The sequence below is a fragment of the Equus caballus genome, chromosome 17 (genome assembly GCF_041296265.1).
Source record: "Equus caballus isolate H_3958 breed thoroughbred chromosome 17, TB-T2T, whole genome shotgun sequence".
Taxonomy (NCBI): Eukaryota; Metazoa; Chordata; class Mammalia; order Perissodactyla; family Equidae; genus Equus; species Equus caballus.
In genome coordinates this window covers 85,492,799-85,518,442 of record NC_091700.1, presented here as the reverse complement: position 1 = coordinate 85,518,442, position 25,644 = coordinate 85,492,799, and the positions used below count along the sequence as shown (strand labels likewise).

The following is a 25,644-nucleotide window of genomic DNA, read 5'->3' as shown; positions in this document are numbered from 1 at the left end:
ACTGTTTGCTTGTTTTGTTTTTGTTTTCATCGGGGCTTAGCTTCATTCTGGAGTTGATTTTAATTTAATTTGGTTTCACAATGAGAGCTCAATTTTGCATCTAAGTACCAAACATCTGGTTTACTTTTTGTTTGAAAATGATACGGCTGAAGTTTATTACAGAAGTCTATTGTGTCATTAAGGAAAGACAGTTTGAAATTTTATAAAAATAAGTTCTGTTTAAATGGAGCATTGGAATTATTCCAGGGAAGTGGATATACTTCTTACGAGTAGCAGGATCTTATTTTTTTTTAAATGCTATAACTGGTCAAAATGTAGAATTTCTATGTATTCACCTTTTTCAAAAAGCATGAAAAATGACAAATTTCACAAGTGAAAGTTAAAGTTGACCTAAGGCAGTTTTAGATTGTCGAGCCTTCAAATTTTATTCATGGAATGTTTTTAGAGACATTTCGTGGTTTGTTCACTCCAGGTAATTCCAGGCAATCCTTCTGCATTTCTATCAGATGGACATCCTGATACTTCAAAACTTCTTCTTGCGCAAAATATGGTTAAAGCAGCCTGGGAGGCAAATGAGATTTCTGGTTAGTTCTTGTAAACTGTAGATTATATTTTTAAAGCAGTTAAAGGAATAATAAACTCAGCAGAAGAAATACAACTCTTCTATCAATACTGCCTAATTAATGTTAATAAACTAACAATTTAAACACCATAAATTACTAGCTTGGTGTAATAGCATTGAGGTATATGAAGAAATACATGGTTTTGGGTGGAGAGACCTAAATGAAGACGGAGTGCTTGTTAGTTTAACACTTGCCAAGTAGTTGTGTTAGTGGTTAGGCAGGAAGCAACTAACTAGTCCTGAGTCTTAGTATTCAACTTTGATAATGTCTGAGAGGCCTTGGGCTCTGAAATTCAATGATTCTATCATCCTACAGAACTCGCTTAGGAAGACTTTGATAAAAGCTTAACAAAACCAAAAATAGGTTGTTTGTAAAGACTTCAGAGGATTTTTATGACAGTGTTAGTTTCCATACACTCCCTAATGTTTTAGAGATCTTTTGCACGACAGAAGTTTCATATGTTGGCAGTTATAAAATAGTTCCCTATCAAGTTGAAGATCAGCCCAAAGTACGATAAATTTGGAATATTTCCCTGTGTCTTGTCATTTTATAGCAATGTCATAAATTTGACAGTTTAAACTTATCAAAATACTGTCACTTCCATTGTTTTCATTTCATCTTTGATAGCAACAAAGCAACAAGAAATCTGCTGCAGTCTCTTATGCCTCTTGAACAGCAGATCCATGCTCTTCTTTACCTTCTTGCTCAGTCCCCTTGTTATTGTCCCCATCAGCTTTTCTGTGGGAACCATAGAGATATGATGCCTGTAAGTGAAAATTAAAGAACCAGATTGTCCCAAATCATTAATCGGCATACAGATCCTAACTCAACATTTATTAAGCATCTCCATATGCCAGTGTGCTGGGAATTTTGCATAAGGTAACAAGATACTGTATTCTGAATTCTTCATGGGCATTTTATACAGTTATGTCACCCATTCCTGTGTATTACAATATCTTGCACAATAATGGTGGCTCTTCAGGTAAAGATTAAATTATGCTTACCACAGTTATTTTCTATGAAATGAATGTGGACATCATATTAATCAGAAGTAATTTCAAAACTAAGAACTTGTATGACCTAGACAATCCATCATATAAAACAGGTATTACAGTGTGTATGTAATAGCTGAATATGTGTATCTGAATGTGTGTCTGTGTTGGTACATAAATTTTAATTTGAGTTACAAATATGAGAGTAAGAAATAGTTTAAATTGTTTGGTCTTCACCGTCCTCATTCTGTTTATCCAGCTTTTACATGAGCTTTCTTACTTGTACCAATTTTCAGAAGGATTTCACATTTGAAAATGAATTAGTCCCAGAACTGCGTGGGGTGGATCTTTCATCTGTAGGAAAGGTTTCTGTTTCTGAAAACTAGATGATCACTTTAGCCTCCTCGTGGCCCTCAATTTTTAAGAGACTTTCACCAGGACATTGTCATGACTTTTTAAATAAAGTTTCTGTAATTTCATAACTGATCATATGTTAGGAAGATGTTAGCTCTGAAATATATAGTATTTGGTATTATAAGAGATAATGTGGGATTCCGGTATCCTAGTGAGCTCTTCTTTGGTGTTTGAGTCCTTCCTGGGAGCAAAAACAACACAGCACTTGATAGGAGCTTTTTTTATATATATAACTTAAAGAGAGGGAAAGAGGGAGAAGGAGGCAGAGAGAATGTTAGTTCTCAAATCCTATCCAATTAGAAATACTGTTAACCATTCTAAGATATCTTTAACCATTTGCATGAAGATCAAACTGCCTTTATGTTTATTTACTTTGGAAATGAAGTTCAGTGTTTAATAGGGCTCATATGAACTTTGAACGGGAGAATAACATGGTTAGAAGTCTTAGTAATTGGAGAGAACAGAATGGAGGTCTGAGAAGGTTCCTGCTGGGAGAACCACAGCAAAATGACTTCCAATGTTGTAGGAAGCCATCCAGTTGTTCTGTAGATGTAAAGAAACGTGGGGGCTATAGAAGATTGGGTAAATTCTCCGCTTGGTCTCGACAAACCCAAGTTCAGATAAACCACGTTACTAGTGTCTGGTGGTTCATTTCCGCTCTTCCCGTGGGTTTAGAGCTTATCATAACAGTAGCCTGGAGCCATAGATGCATTGATCCAGATGAATTTTCACTTAAAAACACCTTTCTCTTTCTTTTATTTATTCAGGCTTTGACATATGATTCACTTTTCAGATACTTACCCTCCCCCACTCACAAATTATGGTGACGGGAATGACAAAGAGAGTCTTCCGTTACCTGTTTTTAGACTGCTTGTGTCTAAATTTTTTTGCCGTAATGTTAGAATTTTCCTTTCTTACTTGTTTGTCTACAGAAGTCAAACAGCATTTGGAAATCTGCTGGAGAATAGTGTCCAAGAAATCTTATTATTTAATCTTTACGTAAGGTTCCATATTTTATAGTGAGATAGTTATTTTTTTGCTCATTTGCTTTATCACAAGTAGTATAAGGACAGGATCTAATCCTAATTTTAGCTGTCTTTTTGTCCTTTATTGTAAACTTAGGTATTTAACTTGGATGTATCACTATTTCCTTTACTTCCGAGAAAACCTGTTTCCAGTGTCCTTTATGTTTTAATAGTCTTTTTAAAAGTAAGAAATGCAGGAATAGGTTTCCTGAACAAAGCCTGCCATTTGCTGTTGGGGGCGTGGCCAGTCCCTGGATGATTGGACCAGCTTCTCCTTAAAGTGACACAACATTGTGGTCTTTTTACCATCTCCCCTCAGCCTCACATCTAAGATTGTTTTCAGATATTGGCTAAAACATATTGAGGTTTGTTTATCAAAAACATCGTTCATCCTCCTCATCCCCCATTGTAATATGCAATTGAGTGAGAATACATATGAAGTTTTATATTCACGGCATATTCTGTGTTTTCAGTCTTTACATGGCACCTCAGAAGAGTCTTAAATTCTTTAACTTTTGAACCTTTTTGTTTTATTCTCTTTGCTGACTTTGAGGACACATGCTAGGCGAAAACAACTGGATGATAAAGAATGCATCTGGACAAAAAGTTAGAGACACAAAGTGAGACCCAGAAAAGAAAGATGCTGTGTTGGGCTCCGCTTTCCGTTTGGGTTTCCATGATGCCTAAGGACATTCAATAGCTCGGCCCAGTCAGCCTTGAGCCGCCTTGACGCCTCCAAGTTGTAGCATCTTGGTGAATTAAAGCTCTCTCAGTCCTTTCTGATGAAAATATTAGCAATTTCAGATTTGTGACTAGTGGATCTATTCAGCTCTCAGGAAACCTTTCAGTGAGGAGCAACACGACTTTTCATCTAAGGCCTGTGGAGTCTGTGACTGCTCGAGAGATTGGGATCCTGCGCGGATTTTGCTTCAATATGAGCCTACACCGGTATTATTTAATGTGACCAAGTTTTGAATGCTGGCAAGGAATGCGGTTAAGGTCATGGTCTGAAAGGACTTTGATGTCCTTCGGAAGCCTGATTTTCCCCTAATATGCATGAAAAGCTTGTGCAGTATAGCTCTTAGGAGATGAATATTTGTTCATGTAGGTTACAATAGCAGACGTACCCTGAGAATGATGGGAATGTTGGGCAGAATGTGCATTGGGAGGAAAAAGAAGAACTAGTATGCAAAAATTAGCCATGGAAATTCATAAATACCAGGCCAAGAATATTCCTGCAAACATGTCAGCTGGGTTTTATCGGAATGACGGACAGACACTTTTGCAGATCCTGCCAATACAGAATTTCTGATTTTCTTACAAGTTCAGCTAAATGATTTCCTTATAGATTTCAAACGCTTTTCAAGCCCTTTTCTCGTTACATAGAAATTTCTACTTTGTTGGTAGTTCTAGATTTTTGTGTTGAACACATGAAAGGCCATTATCCTGTGGGTGTCCTTTTAACTGTCCATAAAGAAATGCATGTTAATTCTCAGGGCCAGCCCCCTGGTGCTGTCTTTAGTAACCTGGGCTACTGAGATGGTTTGCTGTTTGTACTGTGTACTTGTGCAAGGAGAAATTTTAGTTCCACATCAGGTTTTAATACACATGCGAATTCCTTGGGTAATCAATAGCTTGCCAGTAGACTATCTTTGTGGCCTCTTATTGAGAGGCCGAGGAAGATCCGTGGACTTTCCCTCCCCTCTGAGGGAGAATGGAGACAGCCCCTCTCACAGTTAAGTAAATGTAATGCCTAGTGAGTGTGTTCATTATGCGGGATGGTGGGCGTGCACTGGGCTGGTGATGATGTGACAGACTTTTGGTGGCTGACATCGTGGTGAAGAGAGACTTTGGAAAAAGGGGAACTTGAGGGAAGGCTGAGGAAGTGGAACCATTCCGAGTGGAATTGGGAGAGATGGGGTATGAGGATGAGCCAAGCAACATACAGAATTCAATTTTGGCGGTGGATTGTAGAACAGATCAGAATGAGTGCTAGAGGCCAGGAGGTCAGCACAGAGTCAACGAAAAGTTTTCCATTTGAGTTCTTGCCAGCTTCGTGCTGTGGCAATTATGGAAGCACATGTTGTATAGATGTGATTAACCATTCAAATATTTGGCACCAGAATCTTTCCCTTATATAACAGCTACCAGGATGAGGAGTGGTATGGGTATGAACTGAGTGGGGAAGCGCAACTGAATACAACACTGGGATGGTTAGCATATCTTGAAGCTGCAAAGAAGGAACATAGAATGATGAATTCTTTGATTTGTTGAGTTTGAACAATTTTCCTAAATCCCGTCTTCCTTGAGGTGGAGGCAGACTAGAACAGTGTAAATGTGCAAGTTGTTTCCCAGCGCTCCTGGCCCCATTCAGCATGGGCAGTGGGGGTGCCCAGGCAGGGGATGCTCCTGGAGCTGGGGGTATTTTCGCTCACCCCCCACATAGCTTATCCTCATGCTTTTGTCACAGAGCCAAGTTTCTGGGTTACAGCTGCCACAGGAACAAGCTGGAACATTCCTCTTGTTTTGAATTTGACTAATGGTTATTTTTCTCCCACCTTTTATTGACACCAACCTTTGGTGACCTCTTTCATAATTCCTTTGGGTGGTCAATGACAGCCTCTTGCAAATTGGCCTCAGTTCTCATAATGAAGTTCCCTTAATGTCCCTTTTCTAATGCTGAAAATGTCAGTTTCTAAACACATTCACTTAATCTTCCATCCATCTGTTGAGAAATACTTATTGAGCTCTTATCACAAGTCGGGCATGGTGTCACCAAAACCTGTGTGTCTTCTGCTAGATACCATAATAGTAACAATAGAAGTATGGTGTCATCAGCATTGTGGAAGAGGAGGCCCCGGGGACTTGAGAGTGTTAAGGTGACCTGAGCAGATTTGAGAAGGGGTTTCTGTTGGATCTTCTTCAGTGGAACTGACCAGAGAATGAGTAGGGGTTATCCAGAAAGTGGGAATGGGTGATTGGAGTGACGCTGGACCTGGCAACCAGAACACAGGCTGCTCAGCTGGAGTGGGGTGAGAGTGGGCGAGACTGGTGGGAAGAGGCGTAGCAGAACTTGGCCAGGGTCCAATCGTGTAGGTCGTGTGACGAATTTTTAAGTCGACCCCTAGAAAAGTAGGAAGTCTTTCTGTTGGGTAAGATGCATGATCACACAGCCTTTCGGAGCTTCCCAAAGCTCCATCTCGTCAGGAAACCTTGTAATAGGATAGAATGAGATTTTTGGTTTTGTGGGGTTTTTTTAAACTTGAAGGTATTTTAACATGTCACAAGTTTGTAATTGTCTGATTCCTAGTTCACAGTTAACAACATGGTTTGTGACCATTTGGTTCTTTAATTGTAATTTAATTGTATCAGGTATAACTGTGGCAAATTCTGTCTTCTCTTTGATTATTACTCTTCAAAGGGCCTCACACAACATGTTTTATTACATCTTTAACCCAGAAAAGTATTGCATAATGAGTGAAAATCTGTACGTGTGCACATTTAATTTAAAACTGCAGGATTAATATATTGCCTGGATTTATTTTTGTAGCTATAAATAACGACTAATATTTCATAGATACTCATCTACCACTGGTTATTTAAAAAGTGAATTGCAGTAGAGTTTTGGTTCTGGAATGGCATTTAAGTTGCCTTCTTGTGGGGAGGCAGTTACAGAACACTGGCATCTCTATTCTCCATGCAATTTATAGACTTGAGCTTTTTAAAAGTTTTATTAGTGTCAGAGGGGGTTTATCATAAGGAAGAAATAGGACGTTTTTCTGTAAAAATAAAAATGCTGTTCAGTGATGTTTTTTCCCTCCACCCCTCCTTCCCTCAAAAAAATAAAACTTTGGTGCTTAATCAGGGTTCCAGATGTTTGTATGTATGTATTTATTTGGATATTTATAGTGTTTTCTGTCAAGCAGTTTGCCTCCCTGAGTGCATTCCAGAAATTTTGAAAACATACATGGCAAAGCCACAAAGATCAAAGACCTGTGTCTTATGAACTCTTCGCAGCACTTTAGGCCAGTCCCTAAAATGATTTATATGAAAAGAACTGAATAAGAGTCTTACTCTCCACATCGTTTTGAAGAATGTTCTGGAAGGGGATGGAAGACCACATCCCAGTTGGAGTTCTTCCTCTGTGTTGAGTGAGAGGCCTTCGTCTGAAACCTTTGTACAGATCGAGGACCTCAGTTAGCTCACTGGGACATCTCCAGTCTATTTCTACATTCTATTGTTGATATTTCTGTTATTTCTTCCTTCCTTTAAAATGCAGGAATTGATTATTTCTCCACCCTCCTTGAATTGTATTAATTCTACCACATCGAATTTTAAAGACTGCCCATTGAAAGTATGGATTTAATTTTTTAATATTATTTTTAAAATATGTAATATCTACCATCTAAATGGAAAACAGCAAGTCTTTTTGTAGTAACAAATTAATGCCACTGTGACTAATATCTCTGAAAGAGGAAGTGCCTTAAGCAGTTGAGGCCCGACAGAGAATCAACCAGAAGCAGGACAATGCAGAACCATTCTTGCCTTCTGAGTAAGAAAGTCCCAAACGAAAATGGCCGTCTTTGATGTTCTTACCTGAATGTTATAAGGATCATGGATTTGGTTTAATGAATCATTGATAAATGTTATAAAAGTAATCAATAGATATTTTCTTCCTTTAACTCCTTGCTGTAAATCTTCTCTTCTGGCTGGGAGCCAGGGTGGAGGGAAGAGGGAGCAGGTAAGTGTGTGAAGTGACAGCCTGGAGCAGAAACCTGCTCACCTGCCTTTGTGCCTGTCCTGAATGATGTACACAGGATTCTCCATAGAGCAGCTCATGTAAATATTGCCTTGAACCTGCTTTCCTTTACCCCTAGCCCAACTCCGGGGTTCAGCTGTCCAGAAGTATTTGGTGCCTTCCGCACCAACTCGGGAACCCTTTTGCAATAGCACGCAATTGTTGTGATGTGGGGTGTTAACCCAGGAGGGTGTAGCAGGTCAGGCGTCAGGCAGGCTTGCTCTTGGGCACTCTCCATGACTCGTTACATTTTAGAGTGTTTGATTCTCACCCCCCTCTTCTGCCCAGCATGTCGACCACCCTTAGGTGAGAAAAGGGAGTTGCACTGTAGCTAGGTGAATTTAGCTCTAAGGGCTGTGGAATTCCGTGTCTTCTCCAAGTTAGCATGTTTGGAGAGGAACCCTTCAGTTGGAGGTTGGATCTCCTTGGAGGAATCCAGCCTTGTAATCAGTGACTTTAAGAATATGACTCGGCTTAGGCTCCACGGCTGCCAATACCCTCAGAAATACTCCTCTCTGCCCAATCCGCAGTGACCTAGCTTTTGTTCATTTGTTTTTGAGATCTCCTTTCCAAATAATAAAAGCCTTACTATCCCTTAAATATTTATAAAATTATTGGATTACTTTTTCACTCAATGGCTTTTGCATCAAATTATGTCTGAAAACATCATGGTTTATGGACTGTGAAAAATCTATTGTGTTTTGATTTTGTTAAATGTATTGTAAGATACAGGTTGAAATTTAACTAAAGATAGAAGCTGCTTTCATGACCTAATGTTTGGAATTCTTTCAGCCCCAAAACTAGTGGGGTATTTTTTAAATATAGTTTTTATGTTTTATATCTGTGAGATCAGTATTGGTTTCGGGCTGCTGTTTACAAGCACTTCTCTGCAATCACACACAGTAGATACAGGTAATTTTTATGCCTAAGAATCAGGAATTATCAAAACATTTTCTGTTTCTAGCTGTGGTGTTTGGAATGCTAGCAACATCTTGACTTTCTACTTGAGAATTATGGTTATTATTAGAATTTCACCTGATCCTGAAATGTAGGGTTCAGAGAAGGAAACTTTGAGTTTGTGAAATTAGAATTTCTGTGCTCTGAAATTAGAATTTCTGTGCTCCTCGTTTAATTTTTTTTTATTTTGACATCATTGTTCCCTTTAGATCTTTAGCTAAGAGTCTTATTAAATATCAAATGAGCAAAAATTTGAGACAATTTAAAATGGCATAATGGTCAGTGTCATACTAGTGTCTACTGGCGGATGCTGAGTGGTAAAGTAGGTGAATGAATCATGAGATCTCTGGGTCTGGTCTCTGCTACCTTCCATCAGAGCTTATTCAGAGGTTTTCAAACAGCTTCTGCGTTAAGGGAGAAAACAGCTAGTTTTCTTATTGTGGTAAAAGAAAAAACCCACAAAAACTACATAAGCTAATGACTTTTACTTACTGCCTTTTGAAAGTATAAATTAAAATAGATGCCATTTGCTGTCTTCTGTGAAATGAACCTCTGGGGACAGGAGTCCCTCTGTTCTAGACTAGTCATTTAGGGATCCCCTCCCCCCCGAGTTTAGACCGAATCAGAATAGTTACACATACTCTGAAAGAGGCCTCAAGCTCCCTGGGAGTTGATCCCTGCTTGGCGTTCCCTTTGATGTTTGGTGCTGCCTCTCTCACCTCGTGTCCGCCCCACATGACATCCCCACATTTGCTTGGAGGGTCCTTTCCTCTATTCCTGCCCACCAAGCTACAAGACTCTTTTTGGTCATTTAAGTGGTTCTGAGGATCACACTTCCCTCAATACACGTTCCTAGATACTCTTTTCTAGAATATTCTGTGGTATTTTTCTTCTTTAAACTCAAGACTAGCCCATCTCCACTTCCCTTGATCCATTGATTTATTTATCTTTGCTATTCATTCTAAGAGACACATGCGCTGGAAGTGCAGAGAGTGTGCACACTTCACTGTCTTCTTCCATTCAGATCCACTTTTGTTTCATTTTGGTGTTTCCCCCAGCTCCCTATTCTTACGTTATATAAGCTCACAGAGGGCAAGGGCCGTTAGCACTTCTCAGAGGCTCTTAATCAAGCTTTGGGTGTTGACGACCAAACTAGATTACTACTTACTGGGTTCTGATGGGGCTTTCCTTGACTTGAAATTGCAGAGAAGGGGAGGCTTTCAACATATCCTAGTTGTATCGATTTAGCTATCGTCCAGTGGGGCTGAATTCCGTTTATATTGATCTTTTGCTTTTTAACTTGAAAGTTTTTTCAGGGTGTTGGGGGATGGACAAGGGGCGGGGGTCAAGAATATTGATTGTGTAAAATATTTTCGAGAAAGGTAAATTGCTGTAGCATTTTCTAAAGGTCAGCCAATGCCTTGCAGACTAAAATGTTAACACATTTTACTCTCTCTCCTTTTCTTCACTGTGTGGTGGGTGGCATTTCTGTCTCTGGGGCACCTCTCTCTGCCGAGAGCAGGCCGCCTCTCCCCTTGCTCATTTTCCCCCCAGCAGATGCTCTTCATCTTCACTCTGGTACCCTTACCCTGCAGAAAGGAAGTTCTCCTCTGTTCGGGGGCTGAGTGGGTCTCTGGAACCTCCTGGTCCCCATAAGTGCACAAGTCTTTCGTCTTCCTGACCAAGATCATGACAGAGGTGGCTGCCACAACAGGCCCCTCCTTTTTGCCCCTGGATCACTGGGGGCTAAGTGTACACATGGAGCTAACCATTCTGCTAGGGTCACCAGGAGTAGATGGGTGTGACAGATAGAGTGGATTCTGAGAGAAGGATAGCTATAAAGTTTGAATCCTTTCCTTTTTTTAATTTTTAAAAATTGTGTTAAGATACATGTACAAATTTACCATCTTAACCATTTTTAAGTGTACAGTTCAGTGGCGTTAAGTATATTCATACTGTTGTACGATCATCACCACCATCCATTTCCAGGCTTTTTTAATCTTCCCAAACTGAAACTCTGCACCCATTAAACAATAACTACCCCATGCCCACCCAGGCAAGTGCCATTCTACTTTCTATTTCCATGAATTTGACTATTCTAGGTAGCTGATATAAGGGGAATCATACAATATTTGTCCTTTTGTGTCTGGCTTATTTCACTTAGTGTAATGTCCTCAAGGTTCATCTATATTGTAGCATGCATCAAAATTTCCTTCCTTTTTAAGGCTGAATAATATTCCATTGTGTATATATATATATATATATATATATATATATATGTATACGCACGCGCGCGCACACACACTCACACACACACCACATTTTGTTTTTCTGTTCATCCGTCAATGGACACTTGGGGTTGCTTTGACCTTTTGGCAATTGTGTGTAATGCTGCTATGAACATGCATGTAGAAATATCTGTTCAAGACCCTGCTTCCAGTTCTTTTGGTTATATACCCAGAAGTGGAATTACTGGATCATGGTAATTCTATGTTTAATTTTTTGAGGAGCCGCCATGCTGTCTTCCATAGCGACCACACCATTTTATATCCCCACCAATAGTGCACAAAAATTCCAATTTCTCCGTATTCTCGAAAGCACTTGTTGTTCTGCTTTTTTGTTTGTTTTGATTGTAGCCATCCTAATAGTTGTGAAGTGGTTGAATCCTTTATTTTCTTGAGTAAATCACAGGAGTTGGGTTTGGGCGCCAGACCTTAGTGACAGCTGCTGTTAGGTCCCCTGGAACAGCTGGGCAGCACATCCCTGCAAACAGGCTAGCCATGTTGGGCCTGTGCTCAGAGGGCAGTTTCTTTGTTGCTAGTCTCCTGTTGTCGCCTTTCCTTGGCATGCTTCCTCTTTTTTAATCCTACACTTGAAAATTAGATCAAATGCAAACCGTGTTTAGATTTATTTACAGTTTCTTAACTCCTTTCCTGTTTTCCTTTTGACAGGCTTGGCATAAGAAGTCTTTTTCAAGTACTAAATTAATTTAGGTAGCAAGCACCCCACCTGAATGTTGTTCCATGCTGGCAGTTTAGATAAATGGATATTATAATCTCAGCACATTTCTGCCCAACGCTACTGTGCTGATTCGCGAGAGTCTACAAAAGTGATAATATTCTGTCAGTTTGGGGCCTAGAAGAAGAAAAAAACAGGGCATATTTTCTTATTTGTATTTATAGGATGCCTGTGGGGAAGCTGGAAATGCCGTATAGCAGTTTACATGGCTAAATACACACGAGAAAAGATAAGACATTTCTTTGTAGGCACATGGAAGAAGAGCGGCGTCAGATCAGTAACTGTCAGCTGTGTTGGAGATGCATTCTCCATTGCGACCAAAGACTTTTTTCCCTTCAAATCACCATTTCCTTGAAGAATGCAGTCTATTTTTAATGACTTTATTGATTTGACGATTGGGTTACAATGTACTTGATTTACTGCTGGAATGTTTCGTTCCTGTCAGCGTTTAATGGGAATAAATCTACTTATTTGCACCACTCTGATAGACTGTAAAACTGCTTATATTTGCAGGAAAATTTGTTTTGCTATGGTGTGTTTATGTACAGACGCAGTGTGACCTCCCCCCGTCCCAAATCATTATATGTCATAGTTTAGCCGAGAAATAGACACGTGCAAGGCTGTTGCTATTGTGTACTGTCAGCACAGCATAAAACAAAACATGAGTTTTATGTCTGAGGAATCGCAAAAATAGACTTAATATTCATGATTAAAGTCAGTTTTTTAATGCTTAATTCTTTTGCTGTGTTAAGACTTTGCAGTTTTCAATTCATAATATATATTTTTTTAAATAATAAATATACAGTCTGTCCTACATTCACTGCTATGGTCTGCCTATGAATATAATATTTTATATCCAATGAGACCCAGTAAAAGTGGATCTTTATTTTCCATTGTCCAATTTATGAGCAAAGTTAAAATACATTTTGCCAGTAAGTTTTCCATGAAGTTTCTTAAGTTTTTCACAAAAACAATGTCACATATGTTTAGTTTTGGCTGATTATAATAAATTCATTTAGGGAGGAAGATGATATATATCTCATCTTTTAAAAAATTCTTTTGTGAAACATTACCCTACCCTTCTAAAAATATTACCTAGTACATGTTTTGTTCTTAAATAAAGAGAGATACAATTTTATTTTACTTTTTGAGTTTTATTTTTAAATGCATGATGAAACTACTGATGACCTAGCAGTTAACAATGCTGGGCTGGGAGCCCCTCTCTAATGAGAGGCAAGTAGAGTCCTGGACAGCATTGCAATGTAACACCGGAAAGCCCGTTTTCAGCCAACTCTGCGATCTCTAATTCAGACTCGAATCAGCAAGGAAGAGCGAAAATCATGCATTTTAAAAATAGCATTAGTGAAACTATGAAAGTGCTTATAGTGCTAGTGTAGGCAAAACCCAGCAAATACAGAGCCCGTGTCGTTTTCCTTGATACGTTCTCCATGGGATGAAATGAACTTGCAGGAAGGTAATAGAGTCCTTCTGAGAAATGTGGTGAAAAGTCTGGGAATTATCAGCAGAACTTAAAATGGACCTCTGGGTTTTCTTGGCGAGTTGTGTTGTAAAGGGACCTTTAATTTAAAGTAACCAAGTTGATAGGGTAGATGCAGGAAACCAAAAATGTTGAACGGCTTTTTGATGGACAGACAGTTGTGCAGATCAAGGGTTTTATAGTAGGTCATCATCTGCTGCTTGAGAAATGGCCATAGCTTGTCTTTCCTTGTGGTGGGAGGTAGGTTTCCAGTCTGTTCTTCTTTTCCTCGCTCAGAGTGAATAAACATTTTACATGGGTGTGGCTAGCTGTCTGGCTCTTTACTTTTTTCATGTGGGGGGAAAAAGAGTTGCCTAGCTACAGTATTGAGAACCAAGGAGGACTTGCACACGCCCGTGTGCCTAGGAGCAGCTGAGCATATTCTGAATCATTCAACTGAGCAGTCTGCTAAGTGAGGAAGGAAAGAATATCACGCACATGGTTTGATGTCTTTTTGTGGGAGAACAAAAGAGTTTCGATTCTTTCCCTTGGAGTTGAGCCTGGCCATTGTGTGGCAGAGGAGGTTTAATGAATCATTGTTTAACTAAGATCCTGCCAAGTATTTGACCATTAAATAGCTTCCAATGTGTATAGAGTTCTTCTCTGTCAGACTCTTATTTGACTGTGATTAATTGGCATTGAATTGTTATTTAATTACCTCCGTAGAAATCTAAGAACAGTTTGTGTTCTGATCAAGTTATTTGATGTAAAAACATGCATGGCGCTCTGGAAGTCAGCTCCGTCCTTGCTACTGACAGGCCGACCAACTTCTGTGGTTGCTCAAAACCCATGGAACGTTCCTGAGGATGAAAAACCCATACGGAATCTGGATTTTAATATTATAAAATTGTTTTTGGAACTTAAAGTCCGTAAAGCTTTTCTTTTATGTTGAAATTCTTTTTAAATTATCTGTTGGACTATGTTAAACATTTTAAGCAAGTGTGTTGGCTTCCTCAGTTCACAGTTAAAAGGTGTTACCCATTTGAGGTGTCCGGGGGGAGGTCCACCAGCCGGATGCGTTGACAATGGAGAGGATTTGGGAATCTCTGTCCCTAAGAGAATAGCCAGCAGCATGAGAGGGGATGAGATGACCATTGTGGGGGTAGAATCCTGGGAGGTGAGAACCTTGAAATACAAGGGAGGCAGTTGTATTTAGGGAATGAGCAAGGTAGCAGGAATGAAAAGAAACAGATATTAAAAGAAAAAATAATTAGATCCCAGAAGCCAGCATACATGAATATTTCAAAAAGAGCGTTATTAGAAGCATGAGATGCTACAGAAAAAGTCAAAAGAATGTGGATCGGGGAAAGCTGGCTATTGGTTTTAGAAACTAGATGGCTAGTGTGTACTGTGGTGTGACGAGGACAGAAGCTGGACTGGACTGGAAAAGGTTGTGGCATATGTGGATAGGTCATGATTCCAAGTGAGAAAAAGATGATGGTTTGGTTCAGAGATAATGCGTATCCTAAGCTTCTATAACCAACAGCAAGTAGAATTATAACACTCAGATCAGTGTTTCCAGTTCTTACACCTTTTATTTGAATTTTTAAAAGAAGTAATGCAGTATTTGAAAATGCTTTTTCCCCCTTCCTTTTTAATGTTTTTTTCTTTTTCAACAAAGGTCCATGCGTTTACACTTAACACAGCCCAGCCAGTTTTGTGTAACATTTGTTGGCAGTTTCTAGATATTAAAATGATGCTCTGGAGATAGAACTGACGATGAGATTTGGGTGTTGGTTGGTCCGTCTCCAGCACACCTTCAGTTATTTTACATAGGGTGGGTAGTGGGAGGGCCCATTGTCTTCAGGTTGAGTCATGTTCTCACACCAAATGTTTTTCTGTCCTATTTTTGAGAACTACATATACTTGTGTGTGAATCGGGGATAGGAAGAGTTGATAATCACATGCCGAATGGTAATTTCCAATCAGGGTTTTCTCAGTTATTGGGTCTGATACTTGCCTTTGTGGAGGTGGGAATTCTTTGCTTAGATGAATGCTTTATAAACAGGTATTTCTGCCACCACCTTTCTGGGCACACATTTCAGACGTGAGACTTTTCAATGTATTAACCCCTCAGTGCTTGTTCTTTCAGAGATATGAAATAGAGACTTTCCAGTTAGCCTTGAAAGGCAGTCGAGGTACAACAGGCCAGGAAAAATTCTTCTGAGAAACGAAGAGGCGCATTCCTACGGCAGGAAAAGTCAAGTGATTGGTGGATTCCTGTTCTTTTAGAATCAGAGGTTCTTAGCAGGACTCTGTGGCCACTCCACTTCCTGTGGCTCATGCACAGGATTTTAGGAATCCCCTGAAATCATGCACACTCAATGCATGGGCATTTTCCAGTGGAAAGGCTCCATAGCTTTCATCAGACACACAGTTTTCAGAACCACCATTTCAGGGACTCTTCTACCTGTTGGCATCCACTGTTCTCACTGGTCTGTACATCCTCAACCGTACGTGAGTTGTGAGCCAGACTCCTGTGTGGTGTATGCATGAGATCCAGGAGTAAAGGAAGTAGTCTGGTCCGGCTTCCTAACTTTTTTCTTTTTATTGCTTAGGAAATATAAAATAATGATCACTTATGGAGCAAAGCATTTATGGCTGCTGTAGTAAAGTGGTTTCCTGGGGCAATTTGTGACGGGTATCCACTCCTTCAAGGTTAATCCCCGGCCATACTTAGCAATAGGCAATTTGGCTTGCCCTGGGTCACACAACAAGTTAAGGCCTGGGATGAAGCAGAGCTAGAGCCCCTGGCCTTTCCTAATCAGTTATTCCTTTCATTAGACCTTAGGTCTTCATTCATTCGTTCACTTGTTAATCTATTCCTTCAGCCTATAGTAATTTAATTTTGAGGTGGAGTTATTTTAAATTCTTTTACTTTAATTATTGTTAGCCAAGAGAGAATTCCTGGAACTCTTCTAACCAGGGGTGATATTCAAAGTACTTAGCATCCAGTGTAGCAGCATTAGCCAATCAGAAGGGGCTTGGGCTGGCAGTGGCTGGTTTGGCCATAGCCACTCATACCAGCTTAACACCAGCCCTGCCTATAAATTTATTGGCTCATCCTTATTAGTGGGTATTTAATAGAGCATTCAAATGTCTCCAGTGAAGTAGCACCATGTCATGATGTGTTGACATGAGCTTTCTGAATCTCTGTAATGCTGGGTGTGAGTCCTGGCTTGGCTACGGTACAGCTGAGTATCCTTGAGGTTTTTTTTTTTACTGTCTCTAAGCCTCAACTGCCTGTTCTGTAAAATGGGGACTGTATCTCACTCATAGTTTTGAGATGATATGTATGGTGTGGTTAATAGTTCCTGGCAATTACTTGGTGCTGATGTGGCGGTGGTGGTGGTAGTCTGGAAGCCAAGTGTAAGTGAACCACAACAACCACGAGAAAACATCCTGCTCAGATCCCTGGTGTGTAGCATAGGCACAGTGATGAGTCAGTGTGTGGGGGTCTGTCTGTGCCCAAGAGGCTGAGACAGAATTGGTCCTTGGTCATCTTCTGTAGAGTTCTTCAGACTTTTTCCAGCCTAGGTCAGCTGTGTAAGATGTCCCTCCATCCGCACTCCACTTGGCTCCCTCTAGTACTTCCTCCTTACAACCATGGCTTTGAAGAGACACTGATGAAAGAGGGCAATTAGACCTCTTTCTGATTAAAGGGAATTTCCAGTAAAGGCCCCTTAATGCTTCACTCTTTTCCACTCCTCTTCACACCCAAGTGCTCGCCAATCTTCGCACACCTTAGGTCATGCGCTTTCCATCAACTAGGCAAATATTTGTCATCCTTTTCCCTTTCCCACCTCTTAGTCTTCACAGATGTCATTTCTCCCACCTGAACAAACTCCACTCTCCATCAAATCGGCCCTCCTTCCAAATTCTGAGGCTGTGTTTTCACCACAAAAGCTTGTTAGGCTAACCCTCCCTAACCCTGTAACTCACACCGTCTGGTGACGTCCACTGCTGCTGTGGCTCTCTCATCGCCACTTGCCTTGTGCGTATTCCATGCCACCTGGCTGTGTGCTGGCAGTATTCTGCGTCATTGTGTATTCACGTCTGTGTATTCCATTAACCTGCCACTAAGGTTAGATTATGAAACACCCCAATAGAGATTTCCCTTTATCTTGAAGACATTTGAGTTTTTAAAAGTCATCTTGTTTGGGCAATCCCACCTGGTATCTTCCAGGTGGGGAAAAAAATGAGAAACATGTCATTAGACAAGGAAGGAACACACACATCCTTTTGAAACTCCTTTCCTCTGATCTGTCACATCACGTAATGAAACCTTGAAACTACAATTTTTAATATGTCTTAATTACATGAAAAGTCAAGAGACTACTAGATTTTGAAAACACAGGGTAATTATTCTAGAAAGGCATTCTTTCACATCACTAGAGGAGAACCTACAATCCCAGGATGGTTTACTGCAGTCATGGTTTTATCTTAACTCCTAGGGAATATAGCAATCCCAGAACGTTAGGTGTCTGCCTGCCACCACCACCACTGGACCCACTCTACCAGTGTATCTCTTAGGTCAGTCGACCCGTGCCTTTCCCCTACTCTCTCCCCCATGAAACTGTAAGCAGGAGACATAGCTGGGACCTGCCCCCTGGACCTCAGTTCTGGCTTTCCCCAGCGTGTAAGCAGGTAGATGGGGTAGGTTGAGGAAAACCAGCAACTGTAGGTACATTTAACCTGTATTTGCTGTGACAAGCATGAAGGGCCCATTGAGGGCCATCTGTAGGACACACTGGGCTTTTTCCTCAGCACAGGGCTAAGCTCACCCTCTCAGGCTTGGTGTCAAGTTCAGTGCCTTAAGAAAATGGTCTGGGTTAGGATGTACTTTTTTAAGCTACCATTTAAATCAAATGCCACCTGTTACGTGGTTTTACCTTTAAGTTCTGGGAGCAGTTCCCAGCTTTAGAGGAATTATAGGACTAGGCCATGGGTAGACCAGAACTTTCCCTCAGTATCTGGTTACCTATATAACATTATGATCTATGCCTTCCATTTCCTCTCCTGTCTGTTCCTTCCGTCCTTCTTATCTGTTTTCATTCCCTGCTTCCTACTCCCCACGTCATCTCTGTCTGCCCTACCCCTATCCTTTGCTTTCTTCTCTATCAGCTGCCACCCACCAAACACCAGGGACTGCTGCCCCCTCACTCCTCTTTCTCCTCTTTGAGGCCCTGGCTTCCTCACTTTTTGGAGTGCTTTCCTGCTGTCAGGCCTGCTCCTGTGAATTGCTGTATCCAAACTCAGTCAGCAACTGGAAACTTCAAATGCCCTTTGAAGGAGCACAGACACATAAATTGCTTCAACAACAGCACAAGGCAAGTGACATGTATGACAAACCAGGCACTTCATGTTGCAACATGAATTTCCCCAGATCAGAAAACAACTGCCAAAAAAAAAGACTGCATGGAATATCAAGCATTAGAAATAGAGACTGAAATTGGAAAACAAGCATTTGTTACTTCTAGCAGAAGGGCTTGTTTTATTTACTCATTCCACATGGAAAAGGTTCTGTGAAACTGATTTTTAAAAAGTTCCATTACTTAAAAAGGTAGTTAGTAACTTGGAAATTTAGCTTTGCAAAATCCATCCTTTCCCCAACTAATTTTAGTATCGAGTCTCTTGTCGGACATGAGGTGATTGTTCTGGTCAAGGCTTTTGGGTTGCTAGAGGCAGAGTCTATGCAAGTTAGTTCAGATGAGAAGAGCTTGATGCGAAGGAGGCAGGCATCTCCTGGAGCTGCAGCAGTGCTGACATTCCTGGGAACTTGAGTCGGAGCTGTTGTGATAGGGCTCGAGACGCACCGAAGCCCCTCTGCCTCTCATCTTAGCATGGGATGGTGAGTCTGCTCCACTTTCCTGCTTCTCTCATGGCCTCAAAGTTCTTGAGACGGGAAATAGAATGACTTGGCAGCTGGTCAGAGGGTTAGCTCCCTCTGGGCACTTTGGGTTGCCTAGCTGTGGCCAGGACTGGGGAGAGTTCCTGATAGGGCAGCACAGTAATCCCAAGCCTGTCCAATAGTGACAGAGAAGTTCAAACGAGTGGCAGATTCCTGGGAGCTACATTTGTCTGCAAGAGTTTCGTGGAGGAGGAAGGACTAAGGCGGAGAACTGGATTGATGGAGCCGAGCAGGGATTGAGGGCTGTTCTGGTGGGTGAACAGGAGGAGGCACCCCCCACCCCATCAGAACAAGGGTACATAGGCAGGAGTGGTGGAAGGGAGGTTAGGGAGGTGCCTCTCTTCTGTGTCTCCTCTCCTCACTCTTCCTAAAACTCGATGTATTGATTTAATAGATAAAGAAACAAGGATGTAAATGAGATTATTTTAAATGATAAGACCTGCTGGTAATTATGTGAGATAAAGATAAGTAAAAAATGACTTAAAAGTTTTCATGTTAGGTGTTTGGGCAGAGGTCTAAGGCAACATTTGAGAAGTTGGGTGTGGGTCACTGTGGGTCAGCTTCGAAGAATTCTGTTCAGTTTAGATGTGTTGAGCTTAAGGTGTTTTGTAGGACAGTCAAGTGCCAGAGGAAGCCCTGGGAGATCAGGAGTGGTGATAAGATTCAGGATGCATAAGCAAACAGGAAATGGTTGTAATGAAAGTGAGCAAAGTTTAGGAAGAGAACCACAAAAAGAAAAAAATGGTCAATGCCTCTATCCTTAGAAAAAAATAAGAGCCAGCAAAGAATATTGAAGGAAGTTGTCCTGAAAAGTGGGGTTTCTCATGCCTCCTCTCTCTGCTGTTTGGAAATCCCAAGACGGCTTGGCAGTAGCACCCATCCCATTATGAAATATTGTTGCATCACCCTGAGCAAGGTTGGACCTTGTCTCCTCATCTCTATTGCAGGGAGCTTGGGCTACAAAGGCATCTGAACATTTCTGTTAGCTGCAGAACCCTTTCTTCAAAGGCCATCTCTGTATGACATCCAGATGGATATAAGGGGCTCTGTTTGGGAGGGGATGGGGGAGTACGGGAGAAAGGTGGGGTGTCTGGAGCTGGGCAGAGTTGGCCCTCTCTTCCTCCTCTTCCTCATTCTTCTGAGATTCTATGGAGAATCTCAGAATCTTCATAAGACCAAGTTTGGTAATTCCCAGCCCTGGTGACTTCATGCCCCTAAAGCTCTAAAATCCCCTAATGATAATATGAATGACACCTTGCACATGGGTGCTACTTTACAGTTTAGAACGTGCCTTCATGGGCTCTTTTATCATCATGATCTTTTATCCTGTGAAGTAGTCAAGGCAAATATTATCATCTCCCTTTTACAGATAAGGGATTCGTGTCTCAGTGGAGCTTGGGTGAGTTACCTAAAGTCTATTGCTACTGAGTTTCAGAGGAAGACAAGAACTTTGTGGGCTTTCCACTGATGGTTTCCTAATTCCTGCTGCTCTTTCTGTTTCATGACATTCTCTGAGCAGCCACCACATTGGTGACCAATTCTAACAGTGAAGACGAAGATAATGTTGAACTCCCAGACTTCTGCAGCTCCTGTTCCTGTTGTTAGGCTAGTCTAAGCTGAATTAGATGTGTAGAATGATGAAGAAAGTCCTGGTTGGCTCAGCACCCTCATGCACATGGCAATTCTTTTCAGCCTGGTGGACATCTCTGGGCTCCTCTGAACACCCTCTCCTTTGGACCAATCTGCCCCATCGTGTTGCCTGGTACCTGGAATATACAGGTCCATTCTCTTTGCCCTTTTGGAGGGACTCGGTACTCTTGGATTTAGACACCACTACTCACCAAGACTGTAGATTTTTTTTTATGTGTCATCCCCACAGCACCCCTTTACACTCCCATGGACTCAGAGCCCCACCCAGACCCAGCACTCCTGTCTGACTCTGCAGGGCTATCAAATTAGTCTTATGAAAAGAATCAGGTTCTAGAACTATCCATGAAGCTAAACGTGGGCACATATAAAGAAGTTCATAATATCAAAGAGTTCATGAAAAATATCCACTTTTACCCTCAAGGTCATATGGTGTGGCCTGATGCGGCCTTTTTGCTGGTACCTAAGACCACTAATGTGGTAGAAAATGGGGCTCAAAAGTAAGGAACTACTGACACAGGATACGTCATGGATGAACCTCAAAAACATTAGACTAAGTGAAAGAAGCCCTACACAAGAGACCACATATTGTACAATTCCGTTGGTTGGTATGTCCTGAAAAGGCAAATTTATAGAGAAAGAATGTAGATTAGTGGTTGCGTGAGGCTGGGGTGGGAATAGGGAGTCACTGTAAATGGCATGAGGGATCTTATTGGGAGGATGAAAATGTCTTAAAACTGATTTTTGGTGATGGTTGAATCACTCAGTAAAGTTACTAAAATTCATTGACTTATACACCTGAAATGGGCATGAGATGTAAAATATACCTCTGTAAAAATATACCTCAATATTCTGATATGTAAATATACCTCTTTTTTGTTTTTTTCCCAATAAAAAAGGAGGAAGAAGAATAGGACCCAAAGTAGACATGGGAACTTCCAAGTTTTAAATTACAGTTTGGTTATAAGTAAGCTGAGGAATCCTGGATATAGGAAAGGTGTCGGAATTCCAGAGGTGACTAATTCCAGCTTAGATTGTAGAATCAGTTCTTAAAATATGATCACTTAGGGATTTGTATTTTGACAAGAAGTTTGATGACTTTCATGATATTCTATCTTGTGGACCAGATAGAAAAATGTGCACCAGAGCAGTTAGGAGGACCCTTATTGGTTCTCTGATAATATGGACTTGAGGGTGATCTCTCTCTATGTCTCTCTCTCTCTGTCTCTCTCTCCCTGTCTCTTCTCCCTCCCACCTCCGCCTCTCCCCCTTTTCCTTTCTTCAAAGTGTTTCTCTCCCCCGCTTTACTTTCTTTACACAGTGCATAGTCACAGTAGAAAAATAACATAGAGAAAAAATTAAAATTGCCCATAATACATTATAGACATTTTCAGGCATTTAGGTTCTTTCCTACTTCTGACTTGCCAATTAATGCCATATTGAACATCTTTGATGTACTTACTAACTCCTTGGGATACATTCCTAGAAATGGAATTTCTGAGTCAAAAGAGATGTACTCTTAGAGTTGTTTATACGTATTGCCCAGTTGTTCCCAAAAATCTACCTGTGCAATACCGATGGGAGTGATGTGGATTTTCATTCTATGCAAGTCCACATTGTGATCTGGCCACCAGAATTTACTATTTGTCAGCTTCACAATTGGCTATATCCTGTGCAAACTGGGAGAGATGATCTTAACCACTTTACCCCAAGGTCATCAAACAGTGCCTGGGGTATTGATTTTAATGCTGGGCCCAAGGCATCATCTCAGACTGGCCATATGAGTCTGGGCAGGAGGCAACGGCCAAGATGGGGCACCATGCCTTCTGAGGGACAATGGAGGCACCAAGGACGAGTTGATTGTGAGAAGTCTGGAAAAGATACAGTAAACTTCCTTCAAGCATTTGAAGGGCTGTCGTGTCAAGAGAAATTAGATTCACTCCTATGGTTGTGCGGGACAATAAGCAGCAGAGATTGGGTGTTCTAGGAAGGCAAGATTTGGTTTAATGTGAGAAAGCTCTGTCTAACACAACTGTCTGAAAATGGGTTGTGTTCTTCCTGTTCACCATGAATCTCCCTTCCTTCTACATCCCTGGAGATATTCCAGCAGTGCCAGATGTCGTTTGGATGAAGAGGCATAGCGTGTGCATCAAGGGAATTCATCGTAAGGATTTGTTTTGGAGACCTTTGAGAAAACTTTATGACTACGAGGCCATGAACTTGAAATCATAGCTCTGAGTATAACAGTCTATCGCAAAGCCAGATGAAATATTCTGTAAACACCGTTCGTTCTCTTAACGAATTCTCATTGTTTCTGAGAGCCAGGAAGTAACTCTCGAGCCTTCCAATCTCACGTTTTCTACACCTCAGCTCAATGGTGAATAAGAGTTTAGTTTTTTGATCATCTTTGACATTTAGTTCAGTTACTGTAGCTGCTATACCAGGAGATGGTTTTTTTAGTTGTGTTTTCCTTGTATTTTACACTGCCAATCATGGGTCTCTCAGACCTTAAGACTGTGGCATCTGGTAAAAGGTAAAGGGGTGGTTTTTATGTACTATTCATCTCTGGGTAGTTTTTTTTTCTAATTTGACTATTGCTTTCAACATTTTTTAAGCAGAACCATACTTGTATTTCTGAGTCCTGCCTATGTTAAAAAGTTGCATTTTTCCAGTGAGGAAATAACAAGCATTTAAACTGTCTTTATTAACATTTTTTGACATGTATTTTCCTTATTTTGCTATTGATAATTTGAGAAATTAAAAAATAGCTAGGTAGGCCACAGTATCCATAAGAATGTGTGAAAAATCGCCCCTCTGATTTTAACATTCCTAAACTATAACTGATTAAATCATAGTCCAACCTCTTGCCTCTCGGAGCCTGATCTGGGAAACAGCAGAAAGGGCATCACCCCGGGCTCGGGAGGAATGCAGAATCTGCAGCTCTGGCCTATAGCTACCGAATCAGAATCTGCATTTTAACAAGTCAACTTGTGGCAGTGTCTGGTAGACTTTCCCAGGTGACCTGCCACAGAACCTGTGGGTGACAGTAATTATCTCTCACCTTGGACTTGGTTTTTTTTTTTTTTTTTTTGAACACCTGTTAACCTGCCTCACATTATGACTAGGTTCTTTCACTTGCATGAGCCCATTTAATCCTCAGAATCACCTTCTGAAGAAGGTATATTAGAGGCTCAGAAAAGTTTTCACTGGGCCTGCTAAGGGTGTCGCTAAAAGACAGTTTCTGGAGTCTGTATTTCCTAAGCCTGAGACAGGAGAATTGAGGCCCAGATTGTAATGGCGTGACCTGGACAAGCACGGAAGCTTCCAGTTGCTCCAGCTTCTCACTTGGGCACACCCTGTGCTTCCCAGCCGAGCCCAGGCTCCGCGCCTGGTGGGAGGACTGTGGAGGAAGCTTCTCCCTGCACTGGGAGCTCAGCCCCTAGCCCCTGGCCATTCACCGTCCACTTGGGGCTTGGTGTGAAGGACCTTGGGAGGAAGTCACCTCCGACAGGCATTGGCCCCACATTTCACCTGCAGCGTAGCTTCCTGAAGCATCAATTACAAGAGAAGTTCAGGACCTAGCTAGATGCATTTCTCACCAAAATAGGCTGTGTGTGTGTGTGTGTTTTCAAATTTTTTGAATTAAATCATTTGGAAGACTAGATATTTCTTAGAAAGCAGTTCTCATCTTCAGATTCTGAAGCCTTTAGGATATACTGTTTTCTTGAATTCTAAGGGAGAAAATAAAATCAATGATAAGAAACAATTAAATGCTTAAGTTAACGATGAATTAAATAATGATATTTCTGTCTTCCTGTCTACATTCCTCTTGTCTTCTTGGATGTGTGGGAATAAGTCTGTGTTTGTCATACCTGGTGCATCTCTGAAAATAATGACTTATTACCCCAGGTAGTAAACTCACAACTTGAAAATGGCAGGATTCCAAATTTTCCCAAAATGTAAGGTGCCGTGAACCATCCTGGGGAAAAAAAATACAGAGAGGTTACAATTACGTTTATTTTAAAAAGTATCAAATAGTAAAATTAATTCTGATACCTAAAGCAAAATTAGTGTGACAATTAGGATAAATGTATGTATTTTGCAGTTGTTTGTTTACTTACTTAGCAGTTGGGATCTAAAAGGAAGGAATATTCTAAAATCCAGCAACCCTTCCTGATACAGTTGCAAGATTCTTTTCCCTCCTTCTTTCAAAAATCAGGGCCAAGTTTCAACTCTCTGCCTGCTGCCATTTGGTGGTATTTTTGTTTTTCTTTAGGTTTCGTCCTTCTTTCTTTTTCTTTACCACTGACGTTGGCTTATTCACATGAATGAGTAATATATTAAATACATATGCATTTAAAATACTGTTTTGATTTGTTTGTGAATTGTTTCTCTTAAAGGGCCTATCTGGGGAAATGAGTAATTTCTCATATCCTGTTCTTGCAGGAAGAATTTTAAATCGTTTCTCCAAAGACATTGGGCATATGGATGACTTGCTGCCCCTGACATTTCTAGATTTCATCCAGGTAATGTAACAGTAATGTCAAGTTCTCAAATGGAAAACCAACATTCTTATTTTTTCGAGGCCCTTTCCTGGGGGCCAAGGGTGGGCCTTTCCGCCTGGCCGTGTGTCCTGTTATCTTAGTAAAAGGCTGTGTTTGTAAAAGAAAGGTGCGGTTGTGATTTGGAGGCTAAGTTAACATGAGTAATACCTCGTGTGTA

At 40.9% G+C, this 25,644-nt stretch overlaps 1 protein-coding gene across 1 annotated transcript in view; it reads left to right on the top strand.

The window, feature by feature from the left end:
• The window catches only part of ABCC4 (ATP binding cassette subfamily C member 4), a 242,356-nt gene that overhangs the window by 136,457 nt on the left and 80,255 nt on the right, over positions 1 to 25,644 (top strand). Inside the window, exon 20 of the mRNA XM_023621723.2 lies at positions 25,369 to 25,448. Coding sequence (XP_023477491.1) covers positions 25,369 to 25,448 — 80 coding nt within the window. The remainder of the gene's footprint in view (positions 1 to 25,368; positions 25,449 to 25,644) is intronic.